Here is an 18,546-nt window from a genome sequence, read left to right as displayed (position 1 = left end):
AAGTTGTCCGAGTTGTCCGCATTCGTATTATTTATTTGACACCCCCCCCCCCCCCCCACTCAGCACTTCCACGCATTCGCTCATTCAACTCTGCACTAAGTGCAGACGAGGGGCTCGGTCGAACTCTTTTTTCCCTTTTTATTCTTTCTGAACCACTGATCACAAAAATGGGCCTAAGCGACTAGCGCATTTTTTTCCGACTGACACTCTTAGAAAAAAAGGTTCCAATTAGCACCCTGGCATTTTAACACCCTCTGAAGGGGTTTTATGGCCTATTTGTCTAATGAGCCGTTAACTAACTTTAACTTTTGATTTGAAAATATGGGGTGCTATTTTGCACCCCGGCTTAGGGGTTCTCCCACAGGGGGGCAAAATAGCACCCCATATTTTCAAATCAAATTTTACCTATATGTTATCCATTAAAATTATTTCTTTTATAGTGAATAATGGGTTAAAGGCTAAATTTTTCATAAATTCATCAATAAAGGAATTATTTAGAATATTTTTGGCCATCAAGGTGTTGGCCATAGAACCCCTTGGGAGGGTGCTAAAATGCCAGGGTGCTAATTGGAACCTTTTTTTCTAAGAGTGGTGAGTAACCCCCTTTTTTATGAGACTGGTGGTGTCACCTCCTCGTGGTCAGTCTCGGTAATGCGTTGCTATTATGCGCGTAGCTAACGACACCGACTTTTCAAGCAACGGGTATAAAATCAAAGCGATTCCTGGAACTTTAACGGCATGGCTTTAATTGCAATGTCCGACTTGTCATAATCGTGTTGTTGTTAATTAGCCACCATGGAACCCACGTCTCTTTGATGTCTCTTGCTTTTTAAATCCCTGGTGAGGCCAATCCTGGAGTATGGTGGACCGGCGTGGTCACCCTTACCTTCACCAGGGGGGTCCCCAAACCACTAGGGGACATCAATATAAGCTCAGACATACCCGGCCAAGGTCAAACGTCAGGAAAAATGCTTTCATGGTGAGAACCGTGAGGGGTTGGAATTCGCTGCCAGGCTGGGTCGTAAATGCCAACAACGCTGTCGCATTCAAGAGAGGCTTGGACAGATTCTGGGCCCGTAGTGTTTCATAATTAAAACCGCCAGTATTACTTTTGTAAATAAGTGTGGAGGACTTTGAATTGGTAGACATTTCTTACGTTTTTATTTCGTTACCCTATAACTTTTTTTGGAACGAGCAGATCATTTCCGAGTTGTTTCAAGTTGTCCGAGTTGTCCGCATTCGTATTATTTATTTGACATCCCCCCCCCCCCCCCACTCAGCACTTCCACGCATTCGCTCATTCAACTCTGCACTAAGTGCAGACGAGGGGCTCGGTCGAACTCTTTTTTCCCTTTTTATTCTTTCTGAACCACTGATCACAAAAATGGGCCTAAGCGACTAGCGCATTTTTTTCCGACTGACACTCTTAGAAAAAAAGGTTCCAATTAGCACCCTGGCATTTTAACACCCTCTGAAGGGGTTTTATGGCCTATTTGTCTAATGAGCCGTTAACTAACTTTAACTTTTGATTTGAAAATATGGGGTGCTATTTTGCACCCCGGCTTAGGGGTTCTCCCACAGGGGGGCAAAATAGCACCCCATATTTTCAAATCAAATTTTACCTATATGTTATCCATTAAAATTATTTCTTTTATAGTGAATAATGGGTTAAAGGCTAAATTTTTCATAAATTCATCAATAAAGGAATTATTTAGACAAATAGAATATTTTTGGCCATAGAACCCCTTGGGAGGGTGCTAAAATGCCAGGGTGCTAATTGGAACCTTTTTTTCTAAGAGTGGTGAGTAACCCCCTTTTTTTATGAGACTGGTGGTGTCACCTCCTCGTGGTCAGTCTCGGTAATGCGTTGCTATTATGCGCGTAGCTAACGACACCGACTTTTCAAGCAACGGGTATAAAATCAAAGCGATTCCTGGAACTTTAACGGCATGGCTTTAATTGCAATGTCCGACTTGTCATAATCGTGTTGTTGTTAATTAGCCACCATGGAACCCACGTCTCTTTGATGTCTCTTGCTTTTTAAATCCCTGGTGAGGCCAATCCTGGAGTATGGTGGACCGGCGTGGTCACCCTTACCTTCACCAGGGGGGTCCCCAAACCACTAGGGGACATCAATATAAGCTCAGACATACCCGGCCAAGGTCAAACGTCAGGAAAAATGCTTTCATGGTGAGAACCGTGAGGGGTTGGAATTCGCTGCCAGGCTGGGTCGTAAATGTCAACAACGCTGTCGCATTCAAGAGAGGCTTGGACAGATTCTGGGCCCGTAGTGTTTCATAATTAAAACCGCCAGTATTACTTTTGTAAATAAGTGTGGAGGACTTTGAATTGGTAGACATTTCTTACGTTTTTATTTCGTTACCCTATAACTTTTTTTGGAACGAGCAGATCATTTCCGAGTTGTTTCAAGTTGTCCGAGTTGTCCGCATTCGTATTATTTATTTGACATCCCCCCCCCCCCCACTCAGCACTTCCACGCATTCGCTCATTCAACTCTGCACTAAGTGCAGACGAGGGGCTCGGTCGAACTCTTTTTTCCCTTTTTATTCTTTCTGAACCACTGATCACAAAAATGGGCCTAAGCGACTAGCGCATTTTTTTCCGACTGACACTCTTAGAAAAAAAGGTTCCAATTAGCACCCTGGCATTTTAACACCCTCTGAAGGGGTTTTATGGCCTATTTGTCTAATGAGCCGTTAACTAACTTTAACTTTTGATTTGAAAATATGGGGTGCTATTTTGCACCCCGGCTTAGGGGTTCTCCCACAGGGGGGCAAAATAGCACCCCATATTTTCAAATCAAATTTTACCTATATGTTATCCATTAAAATTATTTCTTTTATAGTGAATAATGGGTTAAAGGCTAAATTTTTCATAAATTCATCAATAAAGGAATTATTTAGAATATTTTTGGCCATCAAGGTGTTGGCCATAGAACCCCTTGGGAGGGTGCTAAAATGCCAGGGTGCTAATTGGAACCTTTTTTTCTAAGAGTGGTGAGTAACCCCCTTTTTTTATGAGACTGGTGGTGTCACCTCCTCGTGGTCAGTCTCGGTAATGCGTTGCTATTATGCGCGTAGCTAACGACACCGACTTTTCAAGCAACGGGTATAAAATCAAAGCGATTCCTGGAACTTTAACGGCATGGCTTTAATTGCAATGTCCGACTTGTCATAATCGTGTTGTTGTTAATTAGCCACCATGGAACCCACGTCTCTTTGATGTCTCTTGCTTTTTAAATCCCTGGTGAGGCCAATCCTGGAGTATGGTGGACCGGCGTGGTCACCCTTACCTTCACCAGGGGGGTCCCCAAACCACTAGGGGACATCAATATAAGCTCAGACATACCCGGCCAAGGTCAAACGTCAGGAAAAATGCTTTCATGGTGAGAACCGTGAGGGGTTGGAATTCGCTGCCAGGCTGGGTCGTAAATGCCAACAACGCTGTCGCATTCAAGAGAGGCTTGGACAGATTCTGGGCCCGTAGTGTTTCATAATTAAAACCGCCAGTATTACTTTTGTAAATAAGTGTGGAGGACTTTGAATTGGTAGACATTTCTTACGTTTTTATTTCGTTACCCTATAACTTTTTTTGGAACGAGCAGATCATTTCCGAGTTGTTTCAAGTTGTCCGAGTTGTCCGCATTCGTATTATTTATTTGACATCCCCCCCCCCCCCCACTCAGCACTTCCACGCATTCGCTCATTCAACTCTGCACTAAGTGCAGACGAGGGGCTCGGTCGAACTCTTTTTTCCCTTTTTATTCTTTCTGAACCACTGATCACAAAAATGGGCCTAAGCGACTAGCGCATTTTTTTCCGACTGACACTCTTAGAAAAAAAGGTTCCAATTAGCACCCTGGCATTTTAACACCCTCTGAAGGGGTTTTATGGCCTATTTGTCTAATGAGCCGTTAACTAACTTTAACTTTTGATTTGAAAATATGGGGTGCTATTTTGCACCCCGGCTTAGGGGTTCTCCCACAGGGGGGCAAAATAGCACCCCATATTTTCAAATCAAATTTTACCTATATGTTATCCATTAAAATTATTTCTTTTATAGTGAATAATGGGTTAAAGGCTAAATTTTTCATAAATTCATCAATAAAGGAATTATTTAGAATATTTTTGGCCATCAAGGTGTTGGCCATAGAACCCCTTGGGAGGGTGCTAAAATGCCAGGGTGCTAATTGGAACCTTTTTTTCTAAGAGTGGTGAGTAACCCCCTTTTTTTATGAGACTGGTGGTGTCACCTCCTCGTGGTCAGTCTCGGTAATGCGTTGCTATTATGCGCGTAGCTAACGACACCGACTTTTCAAGCAACGGGTATAAAATCAAAGCGATTCCTGGAACTTTAACGGCATGGCTTTAATTGCAATGTCCGACTTGTCATAATCGTGTTGTTGTTAATTAGCCACCATGGAACCCACGTCTCTTTGATGTCTCTTGCTTTTTAAATCCCTGGTGTATGGTGGACCGGCGTGGTCACCCTTACCTTCACCAAGGGGGTCCCCAAACCACTAGGGGACATCAATATAAGCTCAGACATACCCGGCCACGGTCAAACGTCAGGAAAAATGCTTTCATGGTGAGAACCGTGAGGGGTTGGAATTCGCTGCCAGGCTGGGTCGTAAATGCCGACAACGCTGTCGCATTCAAGAGAGGCTTGGACAGATTCTGGGCCCAAGACCCGTAGTGTTTCATAATTAAAACCGCCAGTATTACTTTTGTAAATAAGTGTGGAGGACTTTGAATTGGTAGACATTTGTTACGTTTTTATTTCGTTACCCTATAACAAACTTTTTTTTGAACGAGCAGATCATTTCCGAGTTTTTGTTTCAAACTTTTGTTATGCACCCGCGCACTTAGCCCGTTCAAACTGCATGCGGCAAAAATCAAATTTGGTTACTACGCCGTGAACAATGATGATGATGTTGATGATGATGATTACCCGAAGACGAATCTGTAATTGTACTATACTCGAGCATTTTTTCCCTAAATTCACAACAGATACAAACTTGAAAAAATAATGACTACATCCATGTAGCGAAACGACCTACGATGTAGCGAAACGTACATCCATGTAGCGAAACGACTCCACCCATGTAGCGAAACGTCCTCCATGTAGCGAAACGACCATACCCATCATGTAGCGAAACGACCTACCATGTAGCGAAACGACCGCCACATGTAGCGAAACGACTTGTAGCGAACTGGCAATGTAGCGAAACGACAGTAATTCCCTTTGACTACCCCGCGACAAGTGTTGGCGATGAGCATGGGAATGGGAACATAGGCCTACATGGAAAGGAAGGGTGCTTGCAGATAAAATTTACGGCATCTGGAAGTGGGATGCGTTTTCGAATACCACACGATCTGTGGACCGGGTCGTTTCATGAGCATGGGGTGGAAACATGTGTGGAGAAGGTGGATGCTTGTCAGGGATTGTAGATAACCCGACTTCAAAAAGCGGCACTCCTCAAATTTAGCATGCAATGCACCTTGACAGGCAAGATCCTGTTTACATCTGTGCTTTGACATTGGAGCCTAGGACCTGCACTAGTACGCCAATCTTCGAGCAAAGAGTAGAGACGCCAAAGGTCGTGGTCCATGCTGCTTGCTATTATGTAGTGCAAGCTCTACACAACTGTTCGACATGGGGGAGCCCCCAAACCCCCGTCCTTCTGACATATAGAATGCTTCTACAGTGTAATGCATATAGAACACTGGTAGGATCCGTAGTCCCATACAGGGCTAAATTCATCAAATAGTGATTGGTAGACATTTGTAGCATTTCTCGGATGTAGGCACGGCATGCAATATCTTTCTAAGATTTGGTATAATTTCTGCATGTAATTGTCATACAAATAAATCTTAAATGACCAAAAAAGTCCTGTGTCTTTATATAGGTGTATGAAAGCCATCGTTTCCTGTCTTCTCAATAAAGGCATGCTCAATATAGCTATTCTGATCGGACCACTTAGCAAGGCCTGGTCAAAGCCTGTGTAATGGAGCCGTTAATTGACATCTTTCTACCTTAGACAATTCCGGAGAGGACCAATTACACGATTTTGTCCAAAAGCGAAAAATCTAACTTTTGAACCTTATCCCGATTGACCAATTTACATACCTAGTCAACAATGTTACAACGCCAACACGCGGATAGAATGAACGTTGTTTTGTAAACAACAACTTGGCCTTGGAATTATCACTAGACCATAACCACCGCTGAATCACCATAAAATTGATTTTTTTTTTTCTCCTAACAAATATATGCAGCAAGGCCATTTCCAATAGCAGTTCGCTGCACATCGATAACCCAGGGTCGGGGTCCTCATGCATTAAACAAGCCGTGTCTGGCAGGAACAGACAAGATTTTAGGAGGGGCTCATTCGAACCTATTATAAGGCCGCGACTAACTTGTCTTTAGCCACTATTCGGTCTGCGACAGCCAAGCAAGGAACGGAATCACATTTTTGCTTCAGCGACGTTCGGGGAGTGGCAGTACCCTTAGCATCTTACTATACAAAGTTTTCAGAAAGTTAGCAAAATGGTAAAACGGTATGAAGATATGCTTGCTGGAGTCAAGGAGCATATTGCATTGACGGATGCTGAGAAAGCAGGTTAGATTGTTGCTACTTCTAGAAATCTGTCGCATTTTACCTTTTAGGCCTATCGCAGAGTGTTTATTGCAAAGACCGACGTGGCCGCTGAATTTGTGGGCGAAATTTAAGCTCCAACGAAGCGGCGTTTAGCGAGACATCACACATAACAGTGAAATGTTACTTTCTACTCTAAAGCACAAACTACATTCATTGAAATGTTATTAAAACTCCTGTTTGACTGCTTACATAGCACCACCCTGCATGGCGGATACGGTTGCGACATCGACACCGCGCAGCGTGGCAAAAAACGAAAACCCGACATAGGCAACCAAAGTTTATAACTATAAGAAAATGAACGAGACTAAATCGTAGTCGTGCGAAACCTAACTAGATATTTGCACCTGGTTTCCTTTTTATAGAACATGAGGCGAAGTTCAAAAAAATCGCCGGACCAGATTCACTCCTCTCAATGAACGAGTACAGAGTATACGCGGAGGAAATGATTGGCGAGCGTAAACCAGCTCTCAACGCCGCTCTCAAGAAACAGGAAGTTGACAATATGGTGGCAAGAATGGCCGCAAAGGACCAGGGTAGGTCATTTTGTGATACACAACCATTCGATTTCACAGGCCCTTTTTTGCAAAAGCACCAAATTCACGGTGTATATCCCAAACCTACTATAAGAATCGAGACGTTCCCGGGAAACGCCGATCGGATGACTCGGACTTCGGGAGAGCAGGTACAAACTTATATTTTCCATGTTATGTGTTCATGGGCGTTGTTGGTACCAAAAATTAACATTCTTCTATAATATGATTTCACGTAGTAAAATGTGCACATTTTAGCAAGGTCAACCCTTAATGATAGTCGAGGTTTATGTAAAGTTAAGAGATCTGGTGATGAAGATAGAGTTTCATTAATCAAATGTTTATCATAATTTCTCCACAGACGGCGACGGCAATATCTCTCTTGATGAATTTTACGACGCCCAGCTCTTCTTCAAAATAGAAGAAACATTTGCGGCAAAGAACACTGATGGTGATGTAAGCAAGATGAGCGATGCTGAGCTGTTGGAATGGATAAGAGAATGGACCATTAGAGATGCTGATCTTGTAGGAATGAAGAAGGTTCTCATGTTAGCTGAGGAGACTGAACTCACCACTGACAGTAAGGAAACCAACATTCTATGCTATGAGCGAACCACCATAATATACACCATCATGTCAATACTGTGAGCTAACTGCCAATTCATATCCAATTCTATACTGTGAGCAACAGGCCAACCCATAGCCATGTCTACGTTAGTTTGAACCCCTGTTCTTGGGGGGGGGGGGGCAGGGTTGATTCCATGTTTTCTCCGAGAAAAAAATTCAATCATGCCCGTGTTTTGTGTCTGCCCACAGTATGCATATTCCGAGTACTCAAGAAGGGCAAGCAGACACATTTTCATCCTCCTCTTCATCAAGTCCCTTGATTTCAGGCCTTGCTGAAGCAATGTACAGGACCATTGTTCCCGACTTCGCGTCCAAGGTCAACAGGGTCATGCATGCGTGTAGGAGGAAGTTTAAGTTTGACGATGTTATGAGGTCGAGTAAGTTGACCACATTTTTTACTTAACATTGTACCACGAGTCAGTTAAATCATTCTTTCTTTACAACATCTTTGATATATATTTCAAGACTTCTTGGTTTTTTACCGAAGAATAGAGAGAAGTTCGTGTCGAGGAATGTGAGTCACATATGATATCAAACGGAGTTACATGCTCAAAAGACCAAAAGTTACCAGCCGGTTGGGGCAGGCGGACGGCACTTGGAGTGACCTTGGAGTGAGCAGAGGGGATTACTTCAGCAACAGGCGGCAGCTCAAGCTTAACACTGGACGTCTGTCGAAAATGCCTCTTTGGAATGCCCATTATTAAACCTTTATTTCTTAAGACTGCTTGCCAGGGAAGTCACCATCGGCCTGATGTTTCAAACATCAATATACATGTAGTAACAAAACGTATGGTCCAAAATATTTATCATTTATATTTATATTTATCATTACGTTTATTTTCCCATGCTGGTTAAGGCCTATTGACCCCATGAAATCTGTTTTATGGGATCTTGGATCAACAGGAATTTCGGCCTCGGTACGAGCGGGCTGGTCAAAGACAATAGGATGATTCTTATGGGGGTTTCACTACACGGCATCGTATCGCTACTGTTTTTTAGTAAGAAAATGTTTCCACAAGAATCAGTCGTATCTTCCTTCTCTTGTACCCCGTTCGTTAGTGCCAAGTGTTAGTCTGAGGTTATGCCCCCCCCCCCCGAAAGGATTCATTTGTAAATCCGTCCTATTTCAGATCTCTATCAAGAATTTAATTTGTTATCCGGAGGAAAGGATTTTATTCCGGTTACTCTAATGAAAAAGCGTTTCAAGGAGACATTGAAGAGGTTACTGGGGACCCCTGCCCAGGTTCGTATTGGAAGGCGAATAAACGAGGGACTACGTCGAAACTCGGATCGAGCGAAGAACGAAATTGAAAAACTTGACCCAAGTAAGTATCAGGTCGCGGAACGCAGATTGTTTTCCAAAACATTTTTTTCCTTAAAAATCAAACACATTTTAGATTTAGATACTTTTGTATCATTTAAAATCTGAACATATTTCAACATAATCATTTTGCAATCTTGCCACACGTATCATATTGAAACCAAGCATAAATTTCAAATTAAAAACAGTTTGTATGATTTTGATATCTACACCGCAAATGCATGTATCATATATAGATTTGATTATATTTCATGTTTATAGATAATGATGGTAATGTGTCGCGCCGAGAATTCGAAAGGATGTATAAAATTTTCAAGGTGATCCGATCACTGGCAGACTATGGCGCAGACAGTGATGACTTGATAAGCAGACGCGAGCTGGTGGCTTGGTTGCAAAGCGTCTGTGGACTCGCAGACGACGCAGAGGGATGCTGCGATGCGCTCATGAAGCTGTTCAAAGCCAAAGATGGCACTTTGGTAAAAGCAGGTAGGTTTTTTAATCTGTTTATCATGTTCGGTTGGAGGCAAGGATCAATCAAAACCAGTTTCAAAGATATCCGACAACGGCAGTAATATTTATCAATTTTCTTTGTCCTTCAGATTTTTTACTCGAACTTTCGGAACGTGCATTTCCCAGCGATTACTCATACACCAATTGGATCGGGAAGGCCATCAGAACCGTCTTTGCCTTGAACGAAGTCGAACTAGAGGGTAAGCGTCTACCAGCCCTTAGCTGGCCCGTCCAACTATCCAGCGTAGCGGATCGGAGCCTATGGCCTTGCGAGCGTCTGTCAAACGTCTTCAATAATCTATGGATACCGCCCTCTTACTTACTGAGTTACTTTAAAATTATTTACTTAATTACTTTCTTACTTACTTTGAAATATTGTCATTTCAGAGGAAACGAAGAAATTCAAAGCAATGGCTGGTGAATCACCCTACATCTCGGCTGACGACTTTAAAAACAACGTGAAAGAATTCGTGGTATCCAAGTTCAGGGGAGCTGCAGCTAAAGACATCGAAGAAGTTATTGATTCGCTACAGGGCCAGGAGGGTACGTTTTTTTACTGTATGTTGCACCATAGTAGGAGGAATTTATATGAAGTAATATTTTATCTTCGATAACACTTTATCAGTCTGCTACAAAAGGCAACACCACTAAATGAATATTCATGAGGTTGGAAGCCTACAGTTGTCTCTAGAGGGTATTTTGTAATTTAGACAGCCGGCTAGCGCTGTGGGTTGGGAGCAGAAGTAGGCCTATCATTAAAAACGCCAACCGCACCGGCGGGTAATTATCAACTTTTCAATTCCAAAATTTACCAATTGAGTAAAAAGTGTGGTTATCCTGCAAAACGGCAAATGATTGATTGACCGAATTTATTGATCGTTTAACCGATTGGTTGCTTTTTCAGGTGATGAAAAAGTCAGCCTACATGATTTCTGCAGCGGCAGGCTCCGCAGGAAGTTCACTGCGAGCTTTACCAATGGCTGCGGCGAGGACGGTCTGCTAGACATGGAAGAACTCAAACAGTGGCTCAGCTCGGAATTGAAAATTCCCAAGTCCGTCGGGGTGAGCGTAATAGCCCTCAAATACATGTTCATGCCTGACGTGAACTGCCGCGCATCGCCTCCTGATGGTAGGTACATGCATTGCAGCAATCTCCTAGCCGCACCATTGGTTACGTTTGCTTACTGATACTAGCAACCGTTTACTGACGTTCATTTGGCCACTTCCGGCTCGTCATCTCATTGGGAGATTGGTATTGCAGGTTTTTTTGGCCACCAGAAAGCTGTGGCATTGTGGATTTCCGGGCCAAGAAAACCACTCCTGTGATCTTGTCCCCCAAAGAAACAAAATCGTGTGTTTTCTTGTTTTATTTTGCGGTTGTGATTGTTTCATCGTTTTCTCTTTAATTCAATTATTTACACTTTCAGTTTTTATTAATGGCCTGTTCGCGATGGCATTCCCGCCGACAAAGGTGTTTCTACGAAAGGTGGTGAAGGAGATTATGGAACGATTTGCCCCTTCAGAGGAAGAAGAGGATAGTAAGTAATTCATTATCTTTTCGCCATATGGGGGTCTTAGGTAATCACGAGGGAGATTTCACAATCACAAATCACTTTTGGAAACGGTGATCCTTTCTTATCTTGTCGTAATCACGCTCCGTAAATGACGTACAGTATATAGTTCCGCTATTTCCTTAATAAGTTCTTAACTGCATGCGTGATGCACCTTGCTTTAAATGCCACAATCTATTTCTAGTGATGCGAACAAATGTGTACAGACTTTCTCGAATGGCGTTACAAAATAGCCTCACCAGCTCAATCAAACGCCCACGAGGCAGTATCCCAATGATAGACTACCGCAAGTTCATCGTATCGGAGGTTGATCAGAATGACGAAATTGCGTCTGAAATGAAGGGAACGATCAAGAAGGCCCTGATGGACGCTGCCACTGAACATGATGAGAGTAGGTTTCTTTTTGATTATTGAGTTGAGAGCTGAGCGTCAACTACACACATTAATAGATCTATAAACGATATTGCGCGATTGTAATGTAACTAGGAGGAAACCAGAGCCGCCGAAGGAGACTGTATTCAGAAGACAAGTTTCCGATCTTCGTTCTAAATCAGAACGTTTAGAAGAAAGACCGAGCATTTGGATGTCTTCACGGAACACAATTACACGCGACCACCGGAAGGAAACGCACGTATATAATGTGTAAATAACGTTTATATTACAGATAATGACGACATCATCACATCGGAGGAGTTCGTCCGCGGCGAAATCTATAAGAAGATGTTGTGCTCACTTCATTCAGTTAATGCTGATGGGGATTTTATCATGGACAAACCCGAGTTGGTCGTATGGCTGAAGGAGACGCTTGATTTAGATGATGCCTGTTACACGGAAGCGGTCCTCGAGACATTCATGCCTAAAGATGCCGTCGAGTTGCCCATTGATGGTATATATAAGTTTATGATAAAAATGTGTCAACGGGTTATGCCTATTATGCAAGTTGAGGGGCGCTTGTACACTAATCACAATTGACTGACTGTATTGGTTCATGTAGAATATACGCCCTTTTCATCAACCGGCCTGAACCCGTCGACACATACTACATGTAGTACCGTGAAGTGTAGAATGTGACTAGCTGCGTGTGTACCTACAGCGTCGTCTTTGATCCCAACCGGATAAAGCAACCGAAAAAATTATCCTAAGATTTCACGATTTGGTCCTGTGGTTTTTCCTCCAGAGGTGATTTGCGAAAAAAAGTCATGAGCAATTTGCGCCGAATAACGTGAACCGGCCTCAAGCGTCATCACGGTAAAAATTATACTTATCCCTCTTCGTCCTTTAGTTTTGTTGGGTGGTCTGATGGCTGAAGCGTTCCCAAGCGACGCAAGGCGAATAAAAGACTTCATTTCCGCAATCCGGGTCAAATATGGAATCCCCGACACCCCGGATTTGAAACCAGAAGATGTGAGCGTTGAAACTGTCAGTAAGTTGGTTTTCAATTCAGTATCAGTACATGTAGTTACCAAAGAAATATACTTGTATTCAAAGTATACCAGCCTGGAGTTGGTAAGTTATTAGCTATTCTTATTCCAAGCATTAGATATGCTTGCTAATTTCAGATTTTCAACTACAAATGTCCTTCACTTATTCCTGATTTGAACATCTCAATAAACTGCATGGCAGAGGGGGTGCTTGAATATTACGTCTGGTTGGAGAATGCGACCTGTCGCCCAGGTTGATCATCTAGCATGTCTTGTGATCAAAGGTGGCCCTGGCTTCACCGAGAGTGACAACCTTTTGGGAAAATTAAATGCAAACTGTAAACTAACAACCCCTCCCTTTCTTCATTCTTTCAGTGACGTTGGAAGAAAAATTAAGTTCACTGATGGAAAATCGCGACTTTGACAACCGTGGTTACGATGGTCAGTCATGTATCCTGAGCGATTGGATCAGCGCAGTAGTGGATAATATTGACGATCCGGACGAGACGGCAAAAGCGTTAATCAACAACGCCTTCCCCCACAACCAAATGGATCCAAGATTTACCCGTAGATTTGATTTACGTGGTAGGAATCAATTCGTAGAAAGACATATGCACATGCGTTACCAGCTTTCACTGTCATCCTTTCTTTAGTCGGCTATCTAAAAATCATCTTAAACATGAAATTTTTGAACGCTGGAATGATAAATCACCGAAAATTTCAAGTACGCACTAAAGATTCACCCAAACGCTTGTTACTTTTACTTTTGATCACGGGAGTTGCGCATTGGCTATTCTTTCACTAGTATTATCTAGCTCTGCTACATTGTATGTACACGCTGATTTGTGATTTCCGTTGCAGAGCTGTTCCGCTACATCATGAGCGAGGTGACTAACGACGGACGCAACGCAAATGTAAGTGTAGAGGCTTTTGAACCAACATAGCCCCTTGTCCGGATTTTTTTGGCACGAAGAATACGATATTGCTCAAGGGCTAAGTGTGCTAATTGTTGGCCATTTGCGCCTTCTTTCATTAACTGCATATAGCTTTTATAGTGTTCATTGCAAGAAAATGCTTCGGATGCAAGTGCTATTCAGCTTTAAACTACATATACCAAAAGGTACATGTACATTGTTATCCTGTGGTTTATTCTAGCAGACCTTGTTATGCATGTCTGCATTTGAATTAATACGATTTACGACTTTACGCTTCCATGAATTTTCTTCTTATTTATTCAGTTACTGATGCAAATGCAAATGCAAAGAGGACACCCGCCCTATCGTCATTGAAGAAAGATTCGGGTGGCGAACTTGGAAACACTTGGGAAATTATTCCCCAATAACTGACAATGTAGGCAATACGACTTCAACAACAACACACTGAATATACTCCAAACGTGTAAATGAACTGAAAAGTACTGATTAATCCGGACGCCGTTGCGTCATGTACATGTATACGCATCATATTCATATATAGTATTATTATGGGTCGTATGGAGGAATTGTTTTATTTCAAATTATAGATTTTAGTCATTGATTATTTCTGGTGCAAGGAGAAAACCGAGTTCTTAATATCATATCCTTGTTACCGACCTGTTTTCAACAGAATCTTTTGATTCTGTTTTCACTAAGTACGTGTCCGGCCGAATTAATTACTTGAGCCATCAGTCCCATCAGGAATTCAAATACGTATCAGGCATTCATTGAATGGCTGCGACCGGAAATTTGCGAGCATCCTGCGATCAGGAAAGGCTTTTTCAACGATTACCCAAAATACCAGCATAATTCACCCTTCGCTTGTTGTCGAGTTCTACCGTAATTAAATAATATGAAGTAAAAAACTGCTTTTTTGTCAATGATTTTTCACCATGTTCTCCGCTATTCAGGCGGCGAAGGGGTGTGGGAAGCGACTGTGTCGCGCCCATCCGGATAAACGCCAATGTGGATGGAAATTCTCCCATATGGATGGTGCCAAAACGGACATTTCATTTTCGCCATATACATTGTATCATAAACAATTACAGCTGTTGGGGCGAATTAAACTCCGAAAGATTCTTTCATCCGATGAAATTCACCATTTTATTTCTAAATCTCTTTGTAAATGACGAAGTTTCAAACCACCTTCCCTTTTTAAAAGTGGTCTTAACCGGGTCTGTGAAGTTGGCTCCCAGTTCCCAGTTCCCAGTTCCCAGTTCGTTATTCGTACCCATTTTGAAACATGGTGTGTTTGGGTACGAAATGGGCTAAGCATTTATTCCCAGTTCCCAATTCAAATTTCTTTCAAATATTAACCCTCCACAGTCCGATAACCCAACTTGGTGGTTTTAACCCTTTCCTACCAAGCTCTCGATTCAACTATCAGTGACTTTAACCCTTTCTGACCCATTTCCCGGTTCAAAATACCAGCTCCTTATTCGTCTTAACTCGTTTTAACCCTTTATAACTCCATTTCCCGATTCATTTACAGTCACCTTAACCCTTTCTGACTCCATTTCATTCATTTGCAAGTCTCTTTAACCCTTTTTGACTCCATTTCCCAGTTCAAAATGCCAGTTCCTTATTCGTCTTAACTCATTTCAACCCTCTATCAGTCCATTTCCCTATTCAAATGCTGGCTCCCGATTCAGCTACAAGTCACTTTAACCCTTTCTGACTCCATTTCATTCATTTGCAAGTCACTTTAACCCTTTCTGACTCCATTTCCCGGTTCAAAATGCCAGCTCCTTATTCGTCTTAACTCATTTTAACCCAATATAACTCCATTTCCCTATTCAAATGCTGGCTCCCGATTCAGCTACAAGTCACTTTAACCCTTTCTGACTCCATTTCATTCATTTGCAAGTCTCTTTAACCCTTTCTGACTCCATTTCCCAGTTCAAAATGCCGTGGATCGGGTTTGTTTACAATATGCAGTGCCATCTTGGAAAAGCCGTGACGTCACCGCGGTATCGTCCTTGATTTGCAAGTCACTCTGATTGGTTCAGAGAAAGGGATTAAAATCAGGAACGGTAATTAAGTCGTCTCATTGACTGCAAGAGAGAGGAGCTTTGCGGCAAGCTGCAAGTGGTATAAACAAGCATGGCTACATACATAATTAGCTGGCGGCGACAGCCAGTACACAATAACACAAGATAAACCAGGGATACCCGTCTCAAAATAGTGCCATTTTCGTAGTGGCCATACTAAATATAGCAACTGCGGTCATCCGCCTATCACCTGATTGTACGAGAAACTTCAGACTTAGCTGAGCAGTGACTTGTAGCTGAATCGGGAGCCAGCATTTGAATAGGGAAATGGACTGATAGAGGGTTGAAATGAGTTAAGACGAATAAGGAACTGGCATTTTGAACCGGGAAATGGAGTCAGAAAGGGTTAAAGTGCCTTGCAAATGAATGAAATGGAGTCAGAAAGGGTTAAAGTGACTTATAGCTGAATTGGGAGCCAGTATTTGAATAGGGAAATGGAGTTATATAGGGTTAAAATGAGCTAAGACGAATAAGGAGCTGGCATTTTGAACCGGGAAATGGAGTAAAAAAGGGTTAAAGTGACTTGCAAATCAAGGACGATACCGCGGTGACGTCACAGCTTTTCCAAGATGGCGCTGCATATTGTAAACAAACTCGATCCACGGCACTTTGAACTGGGAAATGGAGTCAGAAAGGGTTAAAGAGACTTGCAAATGAATGAAATGGAGTCAGAAAGGGTTAAAGTGACTGTAAATTAATCGGGAAATGGAGTTATAAAGGGTTAAAACGAGTTAAGACGAATAAGGAGCTGGTATTTTGAACCGGGAAATGGGTCAGAAAGGGTTAAAGTCACTGATAGTTGAATCGAGAGCTTGGTAGGAAAGGGTTAAAACCACCAAGTTGAGTTATCGGACTGTGGAGGGTTAATATTTGAAAGAAATTTGAATTGGGAATAAATGCTTAGCCCATTTCGTACCCAAACACACCATGTTTCAAAATGGGTACGAATAACGAACTGGGAACTGGGAACTGGGAACTGGGAGCCAACTTCACAGACCCGTCTTAACCCGCCATCATGGTTGTGACTTTGTCTTTCTATGACCAATGTGGGATGAATGGAAGATAATAAAAGATCACATCTCATGTTGAGGTGCAATGGACGAGTCCTGGTAACGGGGTCAAGGAGTCGATCCGTACAACGCAATTGATGATTTCTTATGCATGTATATCTCTATAATATTAAAACAGATGTCACATGGAGCAACCTAGTCTTATCATTGAAGCAACAGGAAGAAGAAGGGACATTTTTCCACAGCGCCCGAAAAATAAACTTTGGACGAGAAATGTTAGCGTGGTGGGAAAAGGATATGAATCAAAATTATCGTCAAGTTGCTCCAATTGAACATCTATTGCATAAGCGAAAGTAACACAGAATTTTGAAGGTTATTTTTGAATGTAACTTATTTTCATTCAAGGTTCACAGGCAATTGCGCCATAATCAGGGTCAAACTTATTCTCCAATTATACATAATATTCAAGTATGCATAATGTTCAAGCATCTTAGCTTCTCCCTGCAAGCATTAGCTTCGATGTTGTAAAGCCACTGTGCACAGGCCTCTCATTCCTGTTCTCGAAACAGTAGAGAACCACACATGGCATCTACCCCAAAATGTGTGAAGGACGTTAGCCAGTGCGTCGTTCACAACAACTATTTCAGGTTCTTTTACAGGAAGTGACTACTTGGCAAGCCCGGCTTACCAAACAGCGACTTTTTCTTGTCCTGAATGGAGAGCCGAACTCATTAATATTAAAGTAAAGTCTCCAGCTCGCCAAACAGGGTAGATTTTTAACCTGTTTGGCAAGCCCGGCTGGCCGAACAGGGTGGCTTTTTAGTGCTGTTTGGCAAGCGGCTCTCCAAACAGGACAAAATATTCTATTAGTTCTATAGTTCAATGGAATGTATGAAACCGGTAGACAAACGTTTTAAGCTTGTATTTCAATACATGGATGGTCGTCTTTATGTTACAAAATCAAAGCCCATAGGCCCCCACATATACCAAGGTCAATATGATAAACGCAGATTCTTTGGAAAACAAAGTACTCACACAACTGCTTACATATAGAGGTGATGGGGGAATACAGAGAATAGTCGCAAGGCATGACGTAATATAGCTTTAAGATACGGGCCAAATAGCTTTGGACAGAGACATGACGGTTTTCTTTATTACATGTAGTATCAGATGGGTGACCTTGTAATTATCGTTACAAATGGATGAGGGACTTTTAAGGGCAAAACTGGCCAAATAATTCACTGCTGGCTTCGCCCTCGCGAAGAGAAAACCTCCCTTTCTGAGACAAGACTTGCAGCAACATTAAGGGAGTTTGGCCACACAATTTCATGAGATTGGTGATTATTTTACTGGCCGTATCGGTCAGCGGGACTCTCGCAGTCGAAAAAGCAACGAAAGGAGGACCATGCCGATCAAAAGGTAAGCGAGCGTTTCCTATTTTTCCATCATTTCGTGTGTTTTTTCACTTGATTTAATTGTTATACACAGTATACAGCATTTGCATAAATTGTAACAGGTCGCGTCGAGAAACTGTATAAAAATCTCTCGCAGTGTGATGCGCACATGTGGCAATCCATCATGATCATGATCCGATGAAATTAGACCTGGCCAATTATTTTATACCAAGCATAAATGATTACAAATAACACAATAATCAGACTCTGACAAACAATATATTTGTGTTTGATTTCATAATTTTGAAGGGAGGGTTGATTATCGACTTATTATCAAAGGAGTACTTCCTTCGAACTGAGTGCATCACTAGTAGTGGTATTGCTATCAATGCTATGCATCGTCTTGCCTTGGAACTGAAGCATTGTCCAGCCGGCAGCATACCCCGACATCCAAC

The 18,546-nt window shown here is 42.3% G+C and overlaps 1 protein-coding gene across 1 annotated transcript; it reads left to right on the top strand.

Moving 5' to 3' along the window:
- The first annotated feature begins 6,471 nt into the window (after positions 1–6,471).
- LOC135496160 (uncharacterized) lies at positions 6,472–14,408 on the top strand. The gene is made up of 16 exons (XM_064785313.1): positions 6,472–6,643; positions 7,045–7,215; positions 7,574–7,792; positions 8,106–8,216; positions 8,970–9,164; positions 9,422–9,646; positions 9,760–9,870; positions 10,058–10,213; positions 10,575–10,799; positions 11,098–11,208; positions 11,426–11,632; positions 11,906–12,127; positions 12,524–12,664; positions 13,038–13,247; positions 13,524–13,576; positions 13,901–14,408. Exons 1-16 carry the CDS (start codon positions 6,571–6,573, stop codon positions 13,949–13,951), a joined length of 2,481 nt encoding a protein of 826 aa, XP_064641383.1. The 5' UTR covers positions 6,472–6,570; the 3' UTR covers positions 13,952–14,408.
- Positions 14,409–18,546: the final 4,138 nt, after the last annotated feature.

This window comes from Lineus longissimus, chromosome 11 (genome assembly GCF_910592395.1).
Source record: "Lineus longissimus chromosome 11, tnLinLong1.2, whole genome shotgun sequence".
In the NCBI taxonomy this organism is placed as follows: Eukaryota; Metazoa; Nemertea; class Pilidiophora; order Heteronemertea; family Lineidae; genus Lineus; species Lineus longissimus.
Note: the sequence above shows the minus strand (reverse complement) of the source record. Positions and strands in the feature narration are given on the sequence as shown.

Bases quoted from the DNA above. Each gene is read 5' to 3' on its own strand.
- LOC135496160 (XM_064785313.1), top strand. From the start codon at position 6,571: ATGGTAAAACGGTATGAAGATATGCTTGCTGGAGTCAAGGAGCATATT. The intron at 8,217-8,969 runs GTAAGTTGACCA...GTCCTATTTCAG, and splicing joins TGACGATGTTATGAGGTCGA to ATCTCTATCAAGAATTTAAT. The intron at 9,647-9,759 runs GTAGGTTTTTTA...TTTGTCCTTCAG, and splicing joins TGGCACTTTGGTAAAAGCAG to ATTTTTTACTCGAACTTTCG.